At 46.1% G+C, this 23744-nt stretch overlaps 1 protein-coding gene across 2 annotated transcripts; it reads left to right on the forward strand.

The window, feature by feature from the left end:
• The first annotated feature begins 374 nt into the window (after positions 1–374).
• On the forward strand, positions 375–23744 carry PLIN1 (perilipin 1). Of its 2 annotated transcripts, XM_081171190.1 has the most exons (9): positions 389–576; positions 1546–1609; positions 2717–2921; positions 5645–5727; positions 8217–8469; positions 11345–11499; positions 15023–15166; positions 18277–18522; positions 21569–23744. In XM_081171190.1, exons 2-9 carry the CDS (start codon positions 1565–1567, stop codon positions 21971–21973), a joined length of 1536 nt encoding a protein of 511 aa, XP_081027316.1. In that variant the 5' UTR covers positions 389–576; positions 1546–1564; the 3' UTR covers positions 21974–23744. The 2 variants fall into 2 exon arrangements, with proteins under 2 accessions (XP_081027317.1, XP_081027316.1); XM_081171191.1 differs by lacking the exon at positions 18277–18522 and having other exon boundaries at positions 375–576.

Genomic DNA, 23744 nt, shown 5'->3' on the forward strand with positions numbered 1-23744 from the left:
CCGCTCGCTCTCCAGGCTTCAGCGAAAGCCTGCATTCGCCCCATAAGACGCAGGCACATTTCCCCTTCATTTTTGGAGGGGAAAAAGTGCGTCTTATGGGGCGAAAAATACGGTAACCAAAAATGTACACATTAACTTGAGCACTTTTTAAGCAAGGAAGCCAGAGACAGAAAGATATCCCAGAAGAGGAACTGGCAGTGCATCCCCTGAAAGCACCTGATTTTTTTTTTTTTTTAAAAAAAGGTTTAGGTGCTTCCTGAAGATCTGGAGACTCTGACCCAAGGGGATATAATTTGTCCCTTTGGATGTATGATTTGCCTCTTGCAGATTTGGCCATTTGAAGATCACAGTTGGGCAATGTTTCGGGCATCCGCCTGAGTTTTACAGAATCCAAGGAAGCTCTTTTGCCCAATTTCCACAGCAGCTTGGCAAGACCCCTGACCCTATTAGCTGGGAGGTGGGGCTTGCTTGCGTTACTGTCTGGGGCAAGACTTGTCTCTGTCAGAGTTGAGACAGCACTGCTGCATGTTCTCCACTTCTGGTACCTTGCTAAAGGCGGTTTGACTTGTGAAGCCGGTGAGTACCGTTCTAATTTAGTTATTGCAAAAAGACACCTATATAGAGGAGATGCTGATATATGTGACTTCTGGAGACTCTTTCCTGGAGCAATGTAGATTAAGGCTGCAATCTTTTCAGGCTCCCCAGAGGCATTTGGTGGTCCACTATGAAAACCGGATACTGGACCATATGTGGCTGTGGTCTGATCCAGCAGAATTGTCTTACTTTCTTATGCTCAGATGCATCTTTTTATTTAGATATTCCACTAAAATTAAAAAAAAAGATGTTTGAGAACTTAGCCTGTCACAAATTCAGCACTGAGTGGTTAAAAAAAGAAAAGAAAGGTAAAATGTTGATTGTACCAAAATTCAGGAAGGAAGCAAAAATTGTGAGCAGGAATGGGTGAGAATTTTTTATTGCTTTGCATTGCATTTCACTTACTGAAATAACATGCAAAACAAAACACAGCTTTCCTTCAGGGTTCTCACTGCTCTGTATTTTGCAGTGCAAGTAATGGGTGCAAAAAATATATCTATTAAGATAGAATTAAAATGCATGTATTTTGTAATTGTTGTTATATACTGGAAATCAATAAAGCTATATTTATTTATTTTTAAAAAGAAAGAAATAAACAAACCTGTCCCTCCCCAAGGGCTGCTTTTGATTCTATTAACAGGGAATAACTGCGACTTTTAATTTCTTAATGCATATGTAATGTGTACTTGAGAGCATGAGAAAAAAATAAACTGTGTTTCCCACATTGTTTGAGGGATAATTGCACGTTTATTGCATGAGTAATTATATGTAAAGATCCCCAAGACAGCTGTTTTCCTCACTGAGTCCTGGCACCCAAAGCCGCTTTTCCTGTGTCAGGGTTGAAGTTCCAGGATTGTACAAGCTTAGACTCTTCTGAGGGCTTCTGAAGAAACCACACGGGAAGAATCTCTTGCCTTTGCGCTGCAGATTAATTTGTTCTTTGCACTTTAGTTTACAGGCTAATGCAAGGATGGCAGCCAAAAGCAAGCAGCTAATGCAGAACGGAACCCCTAAGGTAAGTGCGTGGGCAGAAATCAAGACGGAGAAACTTGTTCCCTAAAGAGAGAGGATTTATGATGGCTCAGTGCATTTTGAAACACAGGCTCCTTCAGAAGCAACCTTGAACTTTCCAAGTCTGCAGAATGATTGAAGCAGCTTGCACAAATGTTGCTGCTGGCCTGACAAAGCTCCAGTCACTTGTGGGACAATTGTTGTTTCTAAACTGCCCTCAGACGCAGGTGGCGCTGTGGGTTAAACCACAGAGCCTAGGAGGTTGGCGGTTTGAATCCCAGCGATGGGGTGAGCTCCCGTTGCTCGGTCCCTGCTCCTGCCAACCTAGCAGTTTGAAAGCATGTCAAAGTGCAAGTAGATAAATAGGTACCACTCCAGCAGGAAGGTATACAGCATTTCCGTGCGCTGCTCTGGTTCGCCAGAAGCAGCTTAGTCATGCTGGCCACATTACCTGGAAGCTGTACGCCGGCTCCCTCAGCCAATAAAGCAAGATGAGCACCGCAACCCCAGAGTCGGTCACAACTGGACCTAATGGTCCCTTTACCTTTTAAACTGCCCTCAACCTTCTACATTCATTCATTCATTCATTCATTGTGTTTACCATATTGGCCCAAATATAAGCTGCACCCGAATATAAGCCACAAATTGAGGGAGGGGGAGAGAGAGAAAAGGAAAAATACCCGAATATAAGCCGCTTTATCCCTCGCTGCTCCTGGCTGCATACTTGGGGGGGGGGAGCCACGCTGTGTTGCCGGCGGCCTTTCCCCTTCCTCACTCTCTCCCTTTCCGGCCTTGGGGGAAAGGATGGGGGACTACGCATGGGGCGGGCGACGCTTTGCTGAGCTCCTGGCGCTGTTTGCCCAGCGCTCCTGGATGCATACCGCAAGGTCGCAAATATAGGCCACACTTTAACTTTTCACGGTTGGAATTTGGGGAGGAAGGAGGCTTATATTCAGGCCAATACTGTATTTACTGCCTTTTCTCCAATGAACTCAAGGCAGCGTATATGACTGCTTCACAACAACCCTGCGGGGTAGGCCAGGAAGAGTGTTTGAGGAATTGAACCTGGAAGCCTTCCCAGTCTTAGTCCCTTACCTTCCTTCCCCAACAGGGAAACGATAACGCATTGCAGAGGGTCCTGCACCTACCGGTGGTCACTTCAGCATGCAGCAACCTCCAGAAGGCATATTCCGTCACCAAAGAAGTTCATCCCCTGATGGCGTCCGTGTGTGGGGCTTACGAGCGAGGCCTCCAGAATGCCAGCTCCATAGCTGCATCGAGCGTGAAGCCTGTGGTGAAGAAGCTGGAACCTCAACGTAAGTCAAGAGTGGGGGATCTCTGGCCTGGGGGGCAAAATGACACTGAAACAGAGAATTGAAATGATATCTCGGATTCAAGGACACATTTCAGTGGACAGAGCAGGGCTGGAGACTATCATATTAATGAGAGCTGAAGGGGGTGTTTTAAGAAGCATTCCCCCCCCCCCCAGTATGTTCCACATACATCTCCCTCTTTTGCTCCCGAGCATAAGACAACAGCCAGTTGAAATGGGAGGGCCTCCTATTCTGGCAAAACATCACGCAAATAGCTGTTTTGACAGGAGAAGAGGCTGCTTCAGGGCAATCGCCCTCCAGGCATCTCTATCTGGCCCCCAGAACTCTCCCTCAGCCACACCCCCAGCTTTGCACCCTGACGCTTCTTGCCTGGCTGTAATTTGGCCTTGAACCTTTCTAACACCTCTTGCTTGGTTGGGTAGAGGATGGAGAGGAGTGTATGATTGGGTGTAGAAAGTAGCCCTACTGTACAAAGGTGAAATTTACATTCACATCACCCCCCATTTTTGCTTCCGGCCTTTTCCACCACCAGCATGTGGCCCTTGGAAGGTTACCCTGGAGGGAATTTGGCCCTCAGGCAGAAAAGTGGTCCCCACCCCTGATGTAAATACTGTATTGTTTGAGGGCTGGAATTGTCACAAAGGAAACAAGTGCATTTGTTTAATTCCTGGCCTGAATTGGCCCCATACATTCTCAGGCAGATACTGGGACCACAAAATCCTGTGTGGGTTCACCTTTCCATGACAAGGCCAAGGAAAGGGAAATATGTTGCCATGACAGAAGCCAATTGGAATGGCAGTTGAATCCAGTTTCCACAATGGTGAGGGAACAGCTTCCTCCACTGTAACTAAGGGCAGCAGGCCCACAAATTTTGCTGCCTGGGTTAGCGCAACAGTGATACACATGTGTGCAGACAAACATCTGCTCAAATCAAGGTGCATAAGTTTCAGGTAAGTTTTTTTTGAGGGAAAATGTCCTACAAGCACCTCTCCACATGTCTCACACTAAAACAAAAACAAACAAACAAACAAACACACACACACACACACACACACACACAATAAATGAAATAAACATTTCTCTCCTTTCAGGACTCCCAAAATCAGCAGCCCGAGGCATTCGCCTCTCTGTACCTAATGATAGGGCCGGCTCTGTCGGCTCAGCTATAATTGAAATGCTTTTGGATGAAATGTATCATGGAAGGTCAGGCAGCAGAACAGAAGGATTGTGCTTTTCACTTCCCTCTTTTCATTATAAAATTAGATCTTCCCCTGCCACCTTGCTTTGTACATGAACCAGGAAAACACATGATAAAACAAAGATGGCTTCTCTGCCACATGTTTCTTATATAGCTCCGAGGATGTGGAAGGAAGACCCTGGGAGTGAGGAATTGTGTGCAGGGTCCCCGTCCCACTACAACACACACACCTCCTTTGTGCTTTCAACTTTAACAAGCAAGTATTAGATATAGTAAGGGACGCGGGTGGCGCTGTGGGTTAAACGACAGAGCCTAGGACTTGCTGATCAGAAGGTTGGCGGTTCGAATCCCCGCACCAGGGTGAGCTCCTGTTGTTCGGTCCCTGCTCCTGCCCACCTAGCAGTTCAAAAGCACGTAACAGTGCAAGTAGATAAATAGGTACCACTCTGGCGGGAAGGTAAATGGCGTTTCCGTGTGCTGCTCTGGTTTGCCGGAAGCAGCTTAGTCATGCTGGCCACATGACCTGGAAGCTGTACGCCGGCTCCCTCGGCCAATAAAGCAAGATGAGTGCCACAATCCCAGAGTCAGCCACGACTGGACCTAATGGTAAGGGGTCCCTTTACCTTTATGAGATATACCAATTATACCCAGGCACCAGGGTCAAACCACCATGGTCGGCGGTTCGAATCCCCGCAGCGGGGTGCGCTCCCGCTGCTCAGTCCCAGCGCCTGCCAACCTAGCAGTTCGAAAGCACCCCCGGGTGCAAGTAGATAAATAGGGACCGCTTACTAGTGGGAAGGTAAACGGCGTTCCGTGTGCTGCGCTGGCTCGCCAGAGTAGCTTCGTCACGCTGGCCACATGACCCGGAAGTATCTGCGGACAGCGCTGGCTCCCGGCCTCTAGAATGAGATGAGCGCACAACCCTAGAGTCTGTCAAGACTGGCCCGTACGGACAAGGGTACCTTTACCTTTACCTTTACCAGGGTCAAACAAAAGCCTCCTGTTCACAATATGCAACAGACCCTCCAAGTGTTCCTATTTTCCAGGGATGTCCCGGTTTCTGATTTGATCCCGGAATGTCCCACTTTTTCTTAGGATGTCCCTTTTTTCATTGGAGAAATGTTGGAGGGTATGGAGTTATTCAACTCCCAAGCCATCTCAAGGCAATCCTGTATAGGGAAGGTGTTTTTAAATGCTAAATGTTTTATTACATTTTTATATATGCTGGAAGCTGCACAGAGTAGCTGGGGCAACCCAGTAAGATGTGTGGGGTGTAAACAGTAAAATTATCTTTATGGAATGGGACGTCCCTGTTTTCATTGGAGAAATGTTGGAGGGTATGATGCAGAGATGGAGAATTTGGATGCTGGGCTTGGAATTTGACTTGTTTAGAAATCATTAAGTGTGTGTTGTGCATGGACTGATTGAATCAACCAATTTACAGCTTGCTCCTTCTGCCTGGCTCTGCCCTAGAACTGTGTTAGTATCTGTATCCTCCTTGATTCAGTTGCAGCAGCCAACATCCTGACTTGTCGAGGTCTGGACCATTTGGAACAGAAGATTCCTGCCCTCAACCAGCCAGTGGAGAAAGTAAGTTATGAGACTGCTTTGCTGGATGAGGCCTAAAGTCTAGGTAAAAATGTAGAAAGCCAGCTCATTCAAATGTTGTTAAGATGCACCTCTTTGCCCAGCCTTTGACTTTTAAGATATTTTGTTATGCACGACCCAGTTCTTCTTTTGCCAAATGGTTTTTATTCATTCTCCAAATTTTAACCAATCAATACCAAATTACATCAAATTTACTACATTTCCCCCCCAAATATGATGACCTCCCATTCTTCTTCCTAGATGTGTCCCTACTCCCCCCTATTTACTGCTTTTTTCCAATTTTATTTGTTTCTTTATACTTTTCAAGTATAAACTTGTTTTATACATTTCACTAACTTTACAATCATTTTGACATTTCAAAACTTGACTTCCCCCTCTTTCAGCAGTTCCTTAAATTTGCTTTTAATACCTTCTGCATATCCAAATTACCGTATTTTTTGCTCCGTAAGACTCACTTTTTTCCTCTTAAAAACTAAGAGGAAATGTCTGTGCATCTTATGGAGTGAATGTGGGGCCCCTGGAGCTAAATTGCCGGAGTGCCGCACGCTCCTGAGCTGCTCTTTGGGGCTGGCGGGGAAAACCCAGGCTTCCCCCTCCAGTGCCGGGAGCAGCAGGCAGGCTGTGTTCAGATGCCCCATGCTCCTGAGCAGCTCTGGGGCAGCCTGCAAAGCCAGAACAGCTACAGGGAGCGCTGTGCAGTGCTCCCTCTATCTGTTCTAGCTTCTGCCTAGCTTCATCCCGCTGCCCTGCGGAGGCTTCGCGTGGCTATCCCTGGCTTTTGCAGGCGGTGCGTCTTATGGTCCGGTGCGTCTAATAGAGTGAAAAATACGGTGACTTGATTTATTCATTTGTTCATCTTCTTAAATATATACTCTTATAAAACTGCAGGTTATTACAATAATCCTGCCAATTTTTTATCGGTTTATAATTTAAATATTCAATAAACAATTTCCATTCTTTTGTATATAAAAAATTGTTATCTTGATTTCTTCTTATTCTGGTAAGTTTTGCCATTTTTGCATATTCCATAAGTTTTTGTATCCATCCTTCCTTTGCTGGGACTTCTGCTTCTTTCCATCTGGGGACAAGTAACATTCTTGGCACTGTAATTGCGTACATGAATAAGTTTCTATACATTTTAGGTAGTTCTGTCCCTATAATTTCCTATTTACTGCTTTATATTCCAATTCACATTTCAACCCTTATATCTAATCTTGAACTTCACATCTTCCAATTTAATTCTTTCTCCTTCTCCCTCAGCTATCTAGTTTTCAATTCCTGCCCGTATACTTAGCAATATCTGATACAGCAAAAGCAAAAACAAATGAGGTCTCCCAGTTCCTTGCCTCTCCCCCTTAAATCCTTACTTGTTGTTTCTGTACTAATTCTTTCTTTGTTTTCATCTTGCATGTGTGTAGATCTGGGACGCACTTCTTTGGTTGAATCTATTCTGTTGTGTTTTGGCCATTATAAGAGTTCTGTGTTTTACCTTTATAACTGTAATAGTTTTATTTGATTTCATAACAGTATACATTATGTTGTTGTAACCTGCCCTGAAACATTATAGTGACAGACAGGTAAGCACCTGTCAGAGCTGCCCGAGGTCCCAGCTCACAAAGGACCAACGCCGGTTCGTTGTTATATACAAAAGTCTTTATTGAAGTTCAGTTTCGTTTTCACAGCCGCAGCGTGCAGCTCTACGTCTGAAACTCCAGACCGCTGAAGCTCCGTCTGAATCTCCTCCCCCCAGACACCAGTTTAAGACTCTAGCCTTGCTCCACCTCTTCCTTTGCTCTTTCCTCCTCTGGTTCCGCCTGTCAGCTGGGGTCTTGCCCTTCCTAGACTCTTCTGACGCTGAGTCCCCTGAGTCTTCCCCCTGCCTCCGGCGGGCTTTAGGACCTGGTTCCCAATCCGGGTTTTCTGCTGTCCCACGCGCCTGTACCTTCGAACTTGGCGCGCGCGCCCAGCCGGCAACCTTCCTCCTGACCATTACACTGCTCCTGTCACTGCTTCCCCCTTCGGGGAGGCTAGCTGGACCTGACCTCCCCTCCGTTCCCCCACTCTCCGATAGAGGCGTGGTCAGCCCTGACTCATCTTCTCTCCCTGCTGGAGGAAACGCTGGCCCTGACACATGGGACTCTTCCCCCCCACTACGCTCTGGTGGGGAAGCTGGTCCTGATCTCCCGCTGCTGCTTTGGGAGTCCCCGCTGGCCCCTTGTTTCTGGTGCGTCCCCCCTGGGACCCCCCTTGCCCTGGCCATCGGCGCCTCCTTCTGGGAATCTTCTGATTCGCTGGAGAAGCTCATGGAATCTCTCGGGTCACTGCCATACTCCCCTACGCTGCCCTCAGATTCTTCCCCTTCGCTCTCCATTTCCTCTCTCCCCTGTGCCTCTGTTCCTGAGCCCCTGACAGCACCCTTTTAAAAAAAGTAAAATAACAATCTTCTTCTCTGTTATCTCCTTCTGCTTTAGGTTACATCTGATCTAAAGGACTCCATCGTAACTTACATGCAAAGTGCTATGCGCTCAGTTATGCACACCTTGGACCGAGTCATGGGACTGGGTGTCAAAAGCTGCAAGCAGCCCAAGGGTAGCTTGAGGGACGCAGCAGAGTATGCCAGGACCAGTCGAGTGAGCCAGCTGGCAGAAGCTGGAGTAGACGCAGCCATTGGCAAACTGGAGAAGCTGGTGGACTTCTTCTTACCAAATACTGAGCACGAGTCAGGTTAGTTAGTACAGGGACAGACTTTGGTAATCTTTCGTAATACGGCGCCCTGTGCCAAGCCAAAATTTGAGATCTTCTCAATTAGAGATCTTCTCAGACTTGCAACTTGCAATGCCCTGTGTGGGGAAACTGTCTGCACCACTCTAAATCCAGCACTGCTTAGTACCATTACAGTGGTACCTCAGGTTACGAACTTAATTCGTTCCGGAGGTCCGTTCTTAACCTGAAACCGTTCTTAATCTGAGGTACCACTTTAGCTAATGGGGACTCCCGCTGCCACTGCATGATTTCTGTTCTCATCCTGAGGTAAAGTTCTCAACCCGAGGTACTACTTCCAGGTTAGCAGAGTCTGTAACCTGAGGTGTTTGTAACCTGAGGTACCACTGTACCTGATTTTGTGGGTGGGTCATAGGGTTGCCCTATTTTGAAGAGCAAAAAAGAGGACGTGTTTGCCAACTTCTACTTTGAACTATGGATCACTAGGATGAGTCTCATTTTACATGCCCCTGAAAAAGAGGACGTGTCTTAGAAAAAAGAGGACATATGGCAACCCTAGCTGTTGTTAGGTCGCAGATATGCCAAAAGAGAACAAAGCAGCCCCGCTGTTGCAAAAACGGAGATGGTGAATTTGTGGTGGATTGTCTACCCATCTTCCTCAGTGTTGCCAATCCCCAAATAGAAACAAAGAAAACTGCTTTCTACTGTTTAGAAAGTCCACCTAGCTTGCAACGACTTTCACTCGGGGTTCAGGCAGGGCTGTCTCCCAGCCCTACCTGTAGATGTCAGGAACTGAACCGGAGACCTTCTGCATGCAAAGCAGATGCTCTTATCACTGGGCCACAGCCCTTTCCTACTACGTATCGCATATGGGAATTCAGTAATTTCCACAAGGTGGCACCAGAGATGCTTCTGTTTCCAGTACTCGGGGTACTTCATGGAACTATTTGGATTCAAACCACAGTTTATTATTTCTTTTTAACAGAAACTCATACTGCAAATTGCTTAACATGTCCCATCTGAAATTAATAAAAAGAACTGAGGTAAAAGGGCCATTCAGACAGAGTATTATTAGCTGAAATTACATGCACCATTTTTTCTGCTTAGCAGCAAGTCATTAGGTCATTAGGTAAAGGTAAAGGGTTAAACCCTTAAACTAATTAAAAACTAGGAGTTGTGTCCAATATTATCACTTGGATGATGTAAAGGTCTTTGATTCTAGTGGAACCTCCTATCAGCAGAATGGGGAAGGCAGGCAATGTTTGCATATTCACTCTCCCCTCTGCACCCCCACTTCGCCCCCCCCTTTCCTCCAACCTGCTCCAGAGAGGGGGAGTTTACCCTTCAGGGCATCATGGGAGTTGGCATAGGGCTGTAGAGGGGAGGGTGAATCTGGAAAAATAGCCGCCCTTCCTGTTCCACTGATGGGAACCTCCACAGAAACAATGGAACCTTTCTTCCAGTACATCATTGGTTTCAAGACAATTCCTTATAACTGGACACCAAAAAAGACATTCATGATTAGCCAGCAGCATATTATCTAAAATATTAACTATTTTTAACATGAGTTGTTTTTAAAACTGTGGGTGACAGTAAGGATGCGGGATAAATTTGATTCCATTCACATTTAATGATGAACCTACCTAATTCACACTTTCTGAAACAAGGCTCTGGTGCTCTGCCACAACAAATACACTTTTGACAACATCTACAACAGACTTTTTGCAGGAAGGAAAGTGACTGGGAAACGCACTAAAAAAAGAAGTGTGAGATAAACAATTTGTTGATGGAAAGATGTAGAACTTCCAAGCAAACAAATAAAGATGGATGCTCAATAAAGAATGGACATATTCTAACCTCTATGGAACTTTGTGCAAAAAACAGATTGTCCAAAGGGAGCTAGAGGGAATGAGAGTGTATGCCCTATGCCAGTTTTTATGTGAACTGCCCTAAAAAGCTGGGAGAATTAATGAATGGGCAAGATTATGCAGATGTCATTCATTGATCAGTTCATTAAAACTAGTCTGATGGATTGGTTAACTATGCAACCTTATGCATGTCTAGCTAGAAGTCAATTCTTTCAAGTTCAATAGGACTTATTCCCAAGAAAGCGTGTGTAGGATTGCAGCCTAAAATTTCTTTAACCTTACTTTAAAACTGTCACCTTTGACAGCTATTGTGGAAGTGGAAGGTGTAGCTTATACTCACACCAAACTGTCTTGCCATTCTATTTAATTTTTGAGAAAGCAAGCCTCAGTCTGCTACTTGAAAGAAAACTGAAGCAGAAAGAGGAGAGATTATCTTACTTATATTTATAAAGATGGAACTAAAAAGAGAATGTGGGTTTTTTAGTCATCAGCTGCCTATAACCTGGCCTGTTTATCAGTAGGTAAAGGTAAAGGACCCCTGGATGGTTAAGTCCAGTCAAAGGTGACTATGGGGTTGTGGCGCTCATCTCGCTTTCAGGCCGAGGGAGCTGGTGTTTGTCCACAGACAGCTTTCTGGGTCATGTGGTCAGCAGGACTAAACCACTTCTGGCACAACGGGACACCATGACCGAAGCCAGAGCACACGGAAACGCCGTTTACCTTCCTGCTGCAGCAGTACCTATGTGCTTTTGAACTGCTAGTTTGGCAGGAGCTGAGACAGAGCATCGGGAGCTCACCCCGTCTTGGGGTTTCGAACCGCCAACCTTCTGATCGGCAAGCCCAAGCGGCTCAATGGTTTAGACCACAGCGCCACCTGGGTTCCTGTTTATTAGTAGGGATGCTCTGATGTCTTAGAAAGTGCAGAGGCATTTAACCTCTTTGTCTAATATTGCTGGTCTTGCTCCTTGATTGCATGTATATTCTCATCTCCCCACATTTTTCTTCTCTAGTACACAAGCCTCCGGGGAGGTGTGAGTTGAGCACCTTTGGGAGGATAAGATCTTTAGCTGTTACTGCTTTCCACCGTGCATACAAAAAGACCACCCAAAACATCCAGCACGTAAGAGACAAAGGGCAGGATTTGGCAACGTGGATCCCAGGTCTGGTAAGTGTCTCTGCCTGGAATTCCCTTGGCTAAAATGAGCGTGGCTGTTGTACCAAGTGCTGGATTAGCACGTAAAAGTTTAATTTAGGGCTTAGCATGTAATAGTTTAATTTAGGGCTTAACTACACATTCATTTTCTATTTTAAGCATCACTCATAATAACTTTCCCCATGGCTCCCACTGTTCTAGGACCGTTTGAATTCCCTGCCCAAAATTAAATGAGCCATCGTCAGGACACAGTCGTAAAAATCATAACGCCTTTGTTTCTTTAGACCATATTTCCTTCTTGATTCTTAATGCTGTCACTGTTCTCATGAGGACTGGAAAAATAAAAATAAAGTAAACAAACAAGAAGTAAACAGAAATGAAGCTCATCTGGTGCATGTAAACCGTGTAACTTTAAGAAAGAACCAAAACACTCAGAACTACTACTTCTTCTTCTTCTTCTTCTTCTTCTTCTTCTTCTTCTTCTTCTTCTTCTTCTTCTTCTTCTTCTTCTTCTTCATTTACTGCTCCTCATCCTAGTATCACAGGATGGTTTACAACATAAGAATACAATAATATGCAACATAATAACAAACAAACAAAATAACCCATCCACACACAGTTCAAAAGACCATAGTTTGGTCTTTGGTCTCTTTTGGAGATGCTTTCTGGCAAGAGTGACATCAGGAGATTCCGAGGGCCTGATAGAGAGGCCTGGGGACCCTGGACCTTAGGTTCTCCACCCTTGCTCTAACCATTGCACTACACTATTGGCCTGCATAGAGAAATAATTTGACCTACATTCCTAAGTCAGCCAATTCCTAACTCTGTTCCTAATTTATTTTTAGGATTATATAATAGTTTCCTGTGTTTCCTTTTAGTGTGGGGTTCTGATCTCTAGTAAAGACTTTATCTCTGGACACTAGGTTCACAAATGAAGATGAAAAGGCTGGTTTATTTTTAACTGGCTCTGTATTGATTCATGACTTTGATTAACATCCTTCCTAAAGCCATGAACTCTCCCTCGTGGAGTCATGGGAGCATGGGTTTTGAACAGGAGGAGGAAGACACACAAATTATCCCCCTTGGTACCTCCTTTCCAACATCCTGTTGAGCTTGTGCCTGGGAACCATCACATAACTACTTCCCCTCCCAAGACCTTCTTTCCCCTCACTCCCCATGTATATCTCCCAAGGATTGGGTCCTCCTGGTTCCAGTCCCAATATAGAGAGATGTCTTGGGTGCCCAAGATTAAGTAGAACATGTGGTGGTTCCCTTGAGCTAGGATTTGCATGTGCAGCTTCTGGAGGAAGCTACCAAGCACTCTTAAGAGTGTTTTCACTCTTGAATGCTCATGTGGTATAGTAGTTTAGGGTGTTGGACTAGGACTGCAGAGAGGGAAACCCGGGTTCAAATTGCCCCTCTGCCACACTCAGTTGATGGGCTTAGGCAGTGATTTTGTCCCCCCCCAAAAAAAAATGTTTAGGGGTTCTCTCATTTTGACTCAAGAAAACCACCATTTTACAGTTCAAATCTGGGAAAATAAATACATCAAATGGACAAAAGTACAAAGAACATGTGTTACCTCATATTACACAGCTGCCAGCTCACAGTAACTTCCACATTGGCATGAGGTTGTGTGCACTAACATCTTCCTGATTCCTCTGCTTGCTGTTGATGTCCGTCGCCAGATGTCGTCCTTTCAAAAACCATGAATTTACATACACTTGAAGGCTCAAAGGAGGGCCTACCAGTTTTATAAACATTAAGTTGGCTACAGGGTTTAAATGCAATGAAGCTCTTGTTGGAGTCAGTATTAAATTCATCTGAGAGAAGCCATGTTCACACTCACTTGTTGAAATTGGGATGTTCTTGATTATGTTTAAAAGAGGCATAAGAGATGATAGAATCTTCTTTTCTGAAGAGTACTCTCAAAAACCCCTGAGGATTTATCTATCAAGAAGTCCAACTCTGTCGCACGAGTTCATTGTTTCTGTTTTGCCAAAGGTTAAAGGCGGATTATCTGGCCAAGTTTTACAATCTAACATGGAGTAGCAATGGAACGGACGATTCACCGTGCTAGAGAAGAAACTAAAATTTTAAACAACTTTAGTTTTTTCTCCCATTAGATTCACAACATGTTTAGGGGTATGTGTATCCCTGCGTACCCCCCAGGGGGAAAAACCACTGGACTTAGGTCATTTGCTATCTCTTAGCCTAATCTACTTTATAAGGTTGATGAGAAGATAAAGTAGAGCGGCCACATGACCTACTTTACAGAGGAGAATCCGCTGTTTGAAGGTCTGCATGTTATTTAGGAGTCTTCTGTTTGAAGGGCTGCCCAAGCCAAGCTGGGTTAAAAGATAAAGAACTCTAAGAAGGGAGAGCAGGAGGGATCTTGAAGTTCACAAAAACATCGGTCACCTGGGCACAAGTTTTCCCCATTAAGGTGAGGTGTATTGTATTCCTACTTAAGATACAGTACTTAACCACCAACCTTTGTACCTGGTGACCTTTTCCTGTAGCATGAGTCATACTGGGAGGTGGGGAAGAACTCCTTTTAGCTGCCCTGGTGGGGTAGCGAAATGCTTAAAAGTGAATAATGTGTAGCAAATTATTTTATTTATGGAAAGTGTTCATTATGAGTACATAAAAGCTTTCAAATATAAAAATAACTCTTTGTATTCAATTTATACATTTCTGACACCAGCAATTTACAGACAGTTAAAACACAGAGAGACACCTGAGCTTGTGATGGGGTTCTAGATGCTTGAATGAGGTGTGTTTGCCAGCCAGGGATAGCTCAGTTGGTAGAGCATGAGATTCTAAGTCTCAGGGTCATGGGTTTGAGTCCCACATTGGACAACTTTCCTTCATTGCAGAGGGTTGGATTAGATGATCCTTGTGGTCCCTTCCAACTCTACAATTCTATGGTTCTATGATTTCTACACTTACACCAATACATAGAAATCACTGACCCTGTCAGGGGACTGCCATTGGAACAGGGGAGGGAGGCAGGGGGGGCTTCCAGTGTGGGGAAAGCCATACTTCCAGTGGAGAAGAGAGGGAAAGGGCCAGCCAAGCGAGGAAAGGGCTCGAGGATGCTGCTGAGAGCCCCAGCGCCTCACCTCGCCATGCTGGCCAGGAGGGATGCACGCCACTTCCGTCACCCAGCTTGCGCAGAGGGGTGAAACACAAGGAGGGAGGAGGAGGCTTGGGGTGTCGAAGTTCTTATGTTGGGGGAGAATCCAGAAGGGGCTACTCCTGAATTCTGCAAGTGACGAAGACGGACATGAATTTTGTAGATCTGCACTGTAAATAGTTTTGCACAATAAAACCTGTAAAAGACAGGTCAGAGTCCTGCCTGGTTACTCACGAGCAACCACCATGAGCATCTGACAGACCCTTTGAAATTTACACTTTGGTGTGCCCAAAGGGACAAAGAAATCATTTCTCACCCATGTCCAATTAATTTTAATCCGCATGCCTTCTTTGGGCCTCGAAACGCATGGACTCTTCACCATCTTCTTCTGTGCAGGTTGTCTTGGCCCGACAGAGCTCAAAGAAGGTCCTGAAGATCATCACTGGTGTTCAGAGCGCAGAAACCGGCTGGCCAAGCAAGAAGGTTCAGAAGGTGCCAAAGAAAGAGGAGGAAACCAAGAAAGATGACACTGGGAGAAAGGTACAACTTTTGAAACCATTATTCTTGGATTATGTGCATGGTGCGTGTGTGGAACATAGATCAATGACAGAAACCATCATTTGCACGCAGAGGGTCCCAGGTTCAATCCTTGCCATGTCCAGGTAGGCCTATAGGAAACTGCATAGAAAAATGTGTTTAAGATAAATTTGCACTAAAATACTAATGAGTTTTCACGGGGATTATTTTTAAGTACAAAATGCTGCAGATATGTGGTGGGTTGAATTTAATTTTGGGAAAACGAGAAACTTAGAGAACTGAAATGAACAGATCCTTCCACCCTTATGTAGAATAATTACTCCCCACCAAGACTTTCAGCTTGCTAAAAAGAAAACCTCAGGAACAAAGAGTAGTTTTTAGTTTTATACAAAAGAGGAGCAGCTTTCCAAATCTTTCAAACTCCCATGTTCACAGAGAAAACTTAAAATGTGGAAATATATGATATCCACCAGAGTTCTCTTCTGCACGGGAGAAGCAGAGTTAGCTTTTTAGGAGATTAGCTTTGGCATGTAAATAAATGGTGTTAACCTGTCGAATCCAGCTGTTTTGGGTTTGAGGTAGCCAGGCATTTTGCTTTTTTCCTCCACTGGGTGCAACTGGGGGAGTCAAACCAGAGGCCAAATTTCCACAGGAAATTCATCCTCTATCCAAACAGCCAGGGGAAGGAAACGGAGGGAGCTCTTTCCCAAGGGGACATGGCATTAAAAAGCCAAGCATGGGGTCTTTGATTATATCAAAGACCCTGGAAATTCTGATGTTATTACTATTATGACCTCTGTTCAGTGGTGGGGACTTTCAGGAAAACTTTAAATTTAAAATTTTTCCATTGTCCTAAATTGATGGAGTTCTGATTTGACATGTTTACCCAGAGAAAATTGAATGTGCTACTGTGTATTGGGAGCAGAAGGGCTGGGATGTGGGAGAAATGTGAATTTATTTTTGTTAGCATTTTAATGAAAAACTACCTAATTCACCCTTCTGCAAACCCAGTGTGTGAGCTGACACACAGTTAAGCTTTTAAATTTGTACTGCTCCGAATTCTGCAATTCAGTTTGCCAACCAACCAATATGTACAAAAACCCACATATTGAGCGGAAACATGTGTAAAAATGCATAGGTTAGTGGAAACAGCATACAAGAATGCATCGTAGCAGGAAAAAATGCTTGAAAAAATGTGCATATTACTCAAAACAGAATTAAGAAATGTGCGGTTCGAATCCCCACGACAGGGTGAGCTCCTATTGTTTGGTCCCTGCTCCTGCCAACCTAGCAGTTCAAAAGCACCTCAAAGTGCAAGTAGATAAATAGGTACTGCTCTGGCGGGAAGGTAAACAGCATTTCCGTGCGCTGCTCTGGTTCGCCAGAAGCGGCTTAGTCATGCTGGCCACATGACCCGGAAGCTGTACGCTGGCTCCCTTGGCCAATAAAGCAAGATGAGCGCCGTAACCCCAGAGTCGGCCACGACTGGACCTAATAGTCAGGGGTCCCTTTACTTTTTTTATGTTAAGAGAAATTTGCACTAAAATGCTGGAGCATTTTCAAATTACGACAGAAACGTGGTAATATTGGGAAAATGTGAAACTGAGAGAAATTGAAATTGTCAGATTCTGTGGGAGAGAAGCCATCACTTTCCCTAAAGCCTGTGAGATCACACCAACCAGGGCAAAAGGTTGGCGAGGGGGATAATTTTCTTTGTTGTACACCCTGACCTGGTTCAGTTTAAAACCTCATTGATACTACAGTGGTACCTCGGGTTACATATGCTTCAGGTTACATACGCTTCAGGTTACAGACTCCGCTAACCCAGAAATAGTACCTCGGGTTAAGAACTTTGCTTCAGGATGAGAACAGAAATCGTGCTCCGGCGGCGCAACAGCAGCAGGAGGCCCCATTAGCTAAAGTGGTGCTTCAGGTTAAGAACAGTTTCAGGTTAAGAATGGACCTCTGGAACGAATTAAGTACTTAACCCGAGGTACCACTGTACCTGGGTCCCGTTGACACTAGTTTTTCATCCTTCTTGGGGTTACGTCAGGGGTACAGTAGAATTTGGGATCAATCAGATCCAAGATGTTCTCAGATTTACACATGGCCCACCCTGCTTCTGGTCCTATTGCTCCACAACCTAGACCTAATGATGCTTAGCACCCTTAACAAACTACAGTTCCCAGGATTCTATGGGGAACTGGTTACCTGGAAACTACAACTAATCCAGAACGCAGTAGCTAGACTCGTGACTGGGAGTGGTCGCCAAGACCACATAACACCAGTCCTGAAAGACCAACATTGTCTCCCAGTATGTTTCCGAGCACAATTCAAAATGTTGGTGCTGACCTTTAAAGCCCTAAACAGCCTCAGTATACCTGAAGGAGCCCTAAAGCCCTAAATGGCCTTAGTATACCTGAAGGAGCGTCTCCATCCCCATAATTCAGCCCAGAGGGCCTTCTGGCGGTTCCATCACTGCGAGAAGTGAGGTTACAGGGAACCAGGCAGAGGGCCTTCTTGGTAGTGGCGCCTGCCCTGTGGGACGCCCTCCCACCAGATGTCAAGGAAATAAACAACTATCTGACTTTTAGAAGACATCTGAAGGCAGCCCTGTTTAGGGAAGTTTTTAATGTTTGATGTTTTATCGTGTTTTTAATATTTTGTTTGGAGCCGCCCAGAGTGGTTGGGGAGGCCCGGCCAGATGGGTGGGGTATAAATATATTATTAATATTACTATTAGTAGTACAGTGGTACCTCGGGTTAAGAACTTAATTCGTTCTGGAGGTCCGTTCTTAACCTGAAACTGTTCTTAACCTGAGGTACCACTTTAGCTAATGGGGCCTCCTGCCGCCGCCGTGTGATTTCTGTTCTCATCTTGAAGCACAGTTCTTAACCTGAGGTACTATTTCTGGGTTAGCAGAGTCTGTAACCTGAAGAGTCTGTAACCTGAAGCATCTGTAACCCAAGGTACCACTGTAGTAGTAGTAGTAGTAGTATTTAAAGTGATATGAAACCACTTCCAATGAATGGTGCAGATGTGGTCACGGGTACTCATATGGGAAAGTCATGCTTGCTCAACCAAGATCCTTGGCTTTATTCTCTCCTTCTAGACAGCAAAGCAAGTTGAGGCACAGAGCTTGGTGGGCAGTGTGTCTCAGAACCTGCAGACGTCGTGCTTCTCCATCGCCTCAAGGGTGAAGGATGCCCCTGTTACTGTCTGGAATGCGGCTGGGCAGCTTCTGCAGGTCTCTCCACAGAGGGCCATGTCTGAGGCAGGGGAGAAAGTGGACCTGTTGAAAGAGACCTTTCATAATATCACAAGCAACCTGCTGGGAACATTCTCCTCCTATGTACCTGTAAGTCACATCTCCCTCCTGTGGGATAAGAGGTGGAGTGGTGGGCATATTTGGAGTTCGGATCTGCTTAATTGGAGTGGGGTGTGTTGCAGCTTGAATCTTTGTGAACCATTTGCCTATGCACAAACTAGCTTGTCATTTAGAATGGGGAGGGGGAATCCGATTCATTTCACATTTCAAGGTGGACCTACCTCTAACTGGTATTTTTCCAAAACAATGTGTGAACCAAAACACAACCATCATTTGAAGTTTGCAACCCTCCGAATGTTGCAATGTAGCTCTACAGCCAGGTAATAGGTACAAAAATGCAGATAAATGCATCTCTAGCATACAGCAATGACGTATATTATACGTACAAAAACGTATCAGGGGAAATTGCTTTGCCAAAATGTATATACTAGGCAAAATTGCGTACAAAAAAATTGTCTTTGGGGAGACATTTGTGCGAAAATGCTGATGAATTTTCATGAGGACTTCTGTTTGTTAAAAAAAATGCAGACTGATGTGGTAACATGGAGAACTGAATTGAAAGAATGAGAAACTGAAATTGACACAGTCACCATTCTCTATCCATCTCTCTCACAAACACACAGAGAAACAGATTTGCTGGTTGCCTTAGGTCTTTTCCCTATGTGTCCAGGCCACATGGGAGTAGCTTTCCTGTGATTCTACCCTATGTGGATGTAAATACCACAACCACCTGGATGTAGCTCATTGAATGGGTCTTCCCACGCTGCTGACACCCCCCCCACCTTTGGGCCAGGGACATACTGGGTAGAAAGGCACTGCTTATGCAGGTGCAATGGTCATGCGCATACAGCACAATGCCAAAGGTTGAAGACTGTAGGATGTGGCCTATATCTGTGCGGGCTGCTGCCTTTGCAGAGATCTCTAAAGCAGTGTTTCCCAACCGGTGTTCCGCGGCACACTAGTGTGCCACCAGACGTTGCCTGGTGTGCCGTGGGAGGGAGGCGGGCGAGTCGGGCGGCGAGAGGCGGGGCGGCGGCAGCGAGGAGAGGCCGCCCAGCGCGGGGCTCTCGCCGTCTGCCTGCCTGGCTGCCTGCGTGGCGCTGACGTCACGGGGCTGTAACGTGCCCCACATAGGCACACGCGGGGCGGCGAGCGAGCTCCCTCCCACATCCCATCGCTGGCTCTGCACCAGGCGGTAGAGCTCGGCGAAGTCGCCGCGCTGGAAGGCCAGCAGCGCGCGCGCCTTGGCCAGGCTCTCGCCCGCCTGCGCCTCCAGGCACGGTGCCTCGGCGTCGGGCGGCAGCGAGCCCAGGAAGCGGCCCAGCCGGCCGGGGTCGCCCGCCTCCAGCAGCGCCTCGCACACGCACGAGACCTGCTCCGCCGAGAAGCGCGGCGAGCGCGGAGGGTCGGGCGCGGCGGAGGCCAGCCCCGCGCTTGGAGAGGACGCAGCAGCCGTCGCCAAACCCGATCCTCCTCCTCCTGCTCCGCCGCCGTCCTCTGGCTCTCGGCCGGGAGGAGCCTGCGGCGACGGGGCGGGCGCCGAAGTTGGCAGAAGTTGGTGTGCCTCCTCGGCAGCGCCTTCGTCCTCCTCCTCCTGCCTCTGCTTTCCTCCGGCGGCGGGGGCGCGCCGCCCTCCCTGGCCGGGGGGCTCGGCGGGGCCCGCGGGGAAGGAGGCCATGTTCACGGCGCTCGGGATCGCGGCCCCCCTCGCCCGCCTCCGGCCTGCTCCCCTCCCCCTGCGCGCTGCCCTAGCCGTGCGGGTCTCCTCCCCCTGCGCCGCCGTCCCCTTTCCACATCCTAGGAGCCGCGGTCCGCCTTCCGCCCCCGGGCCGCGGCGCGGCTCCCAGCCCGGGCTGGCCTCCGCCTCCTGGGACGCGCGCCCACCCCCGCGGCCCCCCAAACTTTGGAGCAACTCTCCAGACGCTTCTCCCCCGCCTTGGTCTCCCTCCTTTCCACTTCTCTTCCCCCCTTCCTTCCCTCTTTCTTTCTCTTTCTCTCCCACCCGCCTTTCCTTCTATTAACTTTCCTTTCCCCTTCCCATGTAGAACAGTCCCTGCAAATAAAAACCTAGCATATTTGGAAGAGGGATGCTAGCCTAACCATTACCTTCTATGCTGTTATTATGTATTTATTTATTTATTTTACATAAGTAAAAAGTGACCTTTCCCCATCTGGCATGGTGGTGTGCCTCGAGATTTTTTTCATGAAACAAGTGTGCCTTTGCCCAAAAAAGGTTGGGAAACACTGCTCTAAAGCAGTGGTGTAGAACCTGTAGCCCTACAGATCTTGTTGTACTTCAGCTCCCATCAGCCTCAGCCAGCGTGGCCAGTGGTCAAGGAAGATAGGAGCTGTAGTCCACCAAAATCTGGAGGGCCACACTTCCTCACTCCTGCTCAGAGGCCACACCTGTTGTTGGCATCAGTAGCGTGCCCCAGTATCGTAAGTGTTGGGAAACTGTGTACGTGCAGCTACTCACACAGAGTCAATTAAGATTTGGCAGACAGCCAGAAGGCAATCTGAAGGAGTAAGTCTGCCTGGTGATAACAGAGACATGGAGACAACTGCCTGGTTGGTCAAGCTCTCTCAAGGGAGTGATAATTAATGGCCTACTAACTGGGAGTTCAGTGTTCAGAGGTTTAGAGTTCTGTTTGTCAGTGTAGGAGTTGTGAGTAGTGTATGAGAGAGGTAGCAAAAGATCTGTGTTCTGTTCTTGTAAATAGTCCACTGTATATAATAAACACCTAACTACAAGTTCCTGGTTCCTGCTTCGTCTATCCTGTCTGCAGACAAGTTGCCAATTGCTTCCGTGGATTCTGCATGTACTCTGCTAGGTCTGGCTAAGGTCCTGCAACTAGTCAGAAAAGTGGTGAAACACCAATAGGTTTTGCCAATAGTAAGAATGTTTGTGCAAAGTTCTGTCTTAAGTGCTTGAACCCATCCTGCAGAAACCAATCTCCAAAGGTTGAGTTGGGAGGAATTTCCTGAAAAATTATAGGATCTGGGTTTACCCATCCAAAATTCACACCTCTCTCTCTTTCTCTCTTTCCATATGCACTCTCTCCCACCCCTGGTTTAGCTTCCAAAGATCTCGGTGAAACAAGAGGAGACTGCAAGTGTGCCTGTGGCTAATTCTGAGTCAAGTCAAGACCAGGAACGTACCCAGCCTGTGAGCGCAGATGCTGAGGAGGAGAAGAGGGGGCTCGCGTATCAGCTTCTAGGAATTCGGCGGTCTAGCCGAGGTCACCATCCCCTCTCCTTCCTCAATCTGGATGAGCCCCTTCCTCCTCAGCCAGCCCCCTCCCAACATCTGAGCCCAGCCTTTGAAGCTGAGTATGCAGGATCCCGCAGATCTGCCTTCTCCCCTTACAAGGATTGGGCTGGCAGCAGGAGAATGAGCGAAGGGCTGTGCCGCCCCAGTTCGCAGGTTGTGTACACCAGGGCTCATACCAGCCTCCATAGCAACACCTTCAAGAAAGACTAAGCCAATAAGAGGCCCAAACCCTCTGCTTAATAACTTGTTCAGTCTCTTGAGTCTACTGCCCCTGCTGGCTTTGCAAGCTGTATAACATTAGAATATATCAGGTAGAGCCCGACCTCCTCAAAAAGAACATTGTGGGGTGAGGAACTGACTCAACCCCTAGGAGTGTGTGATCAGGATAAGGACCACAGTACGTGAGGCTAGTAACCCATTTCCCCACACCAGAGAAAAAATATCCTCCTCCAAACCTTCTATTCCTCAGCCAGTGATGAAGAGAAATAGCTTTGACGGTTTTTATCAGGGCCACAACCTGAGGAGTTATGTGTTATCACTCCACACTGTGTCACAGTCCTAATCTTGTATTTAAAACAAACAAACAAAACAAATCTCCAGACATGTTAAATCAGGAATGGGGAATCTGTGACCCTCTGGTAGGGATGGGTGACTCTGTCAATTTCGTTTCTCTCAGGGGATTTTTAGTTCCGTATTAGTTTTCAATTTTTCTTTTTTTAAAAAAAACCTTGTGAAAATTAATCGGCATTTCAGGGCCAATTTCTCTTAACAAATGCATGATTTTTGCCTAATATGCACATTTCTGTCAAGGAATTTCCCCAAATATAATGCATTTTTGTAAGCTAATTTCACTAACATATGCATTTCTAGGCACACTTTACCCAAGCACATGCATTTTTTGAACACTCTAATTGGCTGGAGAACGACACAGCAAAGTTTGCAGATGTGCAAATCTCAAGGGACGGCTTAGTTTTGGCTCACGTGTTGTTTAGGAAAGTGTGAATAAGGCATGTTAATCTTTAAATGCGAACTGAATTTAATTTCTCCCCATTCTTACCCTCTTGAGTTTTGTTGGACACCAAGTTCCATCAGCCCCAGCTAGCACAGTCAGTGGTCATGAATGATGAACATTGGAGGGCCACACATTCCTCAGCCCTGCCAAACGCATTGACATGCTTAACATAATGCCTTGTTTGACCTTAAGAACCATAGCTAAAGACAACCTTCCTTACATGGTTGGGCTACTTACATTCCCAGTTGGGGCTTTAAACAAATGGCAAATCAGTGATTTCCTCCTAGCTGACAGAAACATAGAACTATAGAATTGTAGGCTTGGAAGGGACCACAAAGGTCATTTAGTTCAATCCCTTACAATGCAGGGATATTTTGCCCAAATGTGGGGCTCGAAGCTACAACCCTGAGATTAAGAGCCTCATTCTCTACCAAACTGAGCTATCCCTGGCCAGCAAACACGCCTCCTTCGAGCATCTAAAACCCCACTATCAAGCTCACATGTGTCTGTGTGTTTTTAGTGTCTATGAATTGTTAGTGTCAGAAATGTATAATATGAACACTTATTTTATATTTGGAAGCTTTTATCTACTTTCCATAAATAAAATAATTTGCTACGCATTATTCCCTTTTAAGCATTTCACTACCCCATCAGAGCGGCTAAAAGGAAAGAGAGAAAGAGAAAGAGAGAGAGAGAGAGAGGGAGAGAGAGAGAGAGAGAGTTTTCTGTTTTACAATTTAAAGTACTCATTTTTACATCCTTAAAATATCCATGACTTCCCTTCTTCTCGTTCCATGGTTCATTTTACAATCCCTGCATATTTTACAGAAACTATACCATCCAGCGTTTCATTATTACATCCATCATAACTTATTTACACTGTTGAACTTATTTTAATGCTGCCAGCGTTTTCAGCTGTACACAGTTATTTCCCATGTACTCAATAAACATTTTCCAGTCTTCTCTAAA

The sequence above is a fragment of the Podarcis bocagei genome (genome assembly GCF_964188305.1).
Source record: "Podarcis bocagei genome assembly, chromosome: 14".
NCBI classification, from domain to species: Eukaryota; Metazoa; Chordata; class Lepidosauria; order Squamata; family Lacertidae; genus Podarcis; species Podarcis bocagei.

Excerpts from the sequence above, each read along its gene's own strand:
- PLIN1 (XM_081171190.1), top strand. The coding sequence starts at position 1,565 with ATGGCAGCCAAAAGCAAGCAGCTAATGCAGAACGGAACCCCTAAG. Across the intron at positions 1,610-2,716 it reads TGCAGAACGGAACCCCTAAG|GGAAACGATAACGCATTGCA; the intron begins GTAAGTGCGTGG and ends CTTCCCCAACAG. Across the intron at positions 18,523-21,568 it reads CATTCTCCTCCTATGTACCT|CTTCCAAAGATCTCGGTGAA; the intron begins GTAAGTCACATC and ends CCCCTGGTTTAG.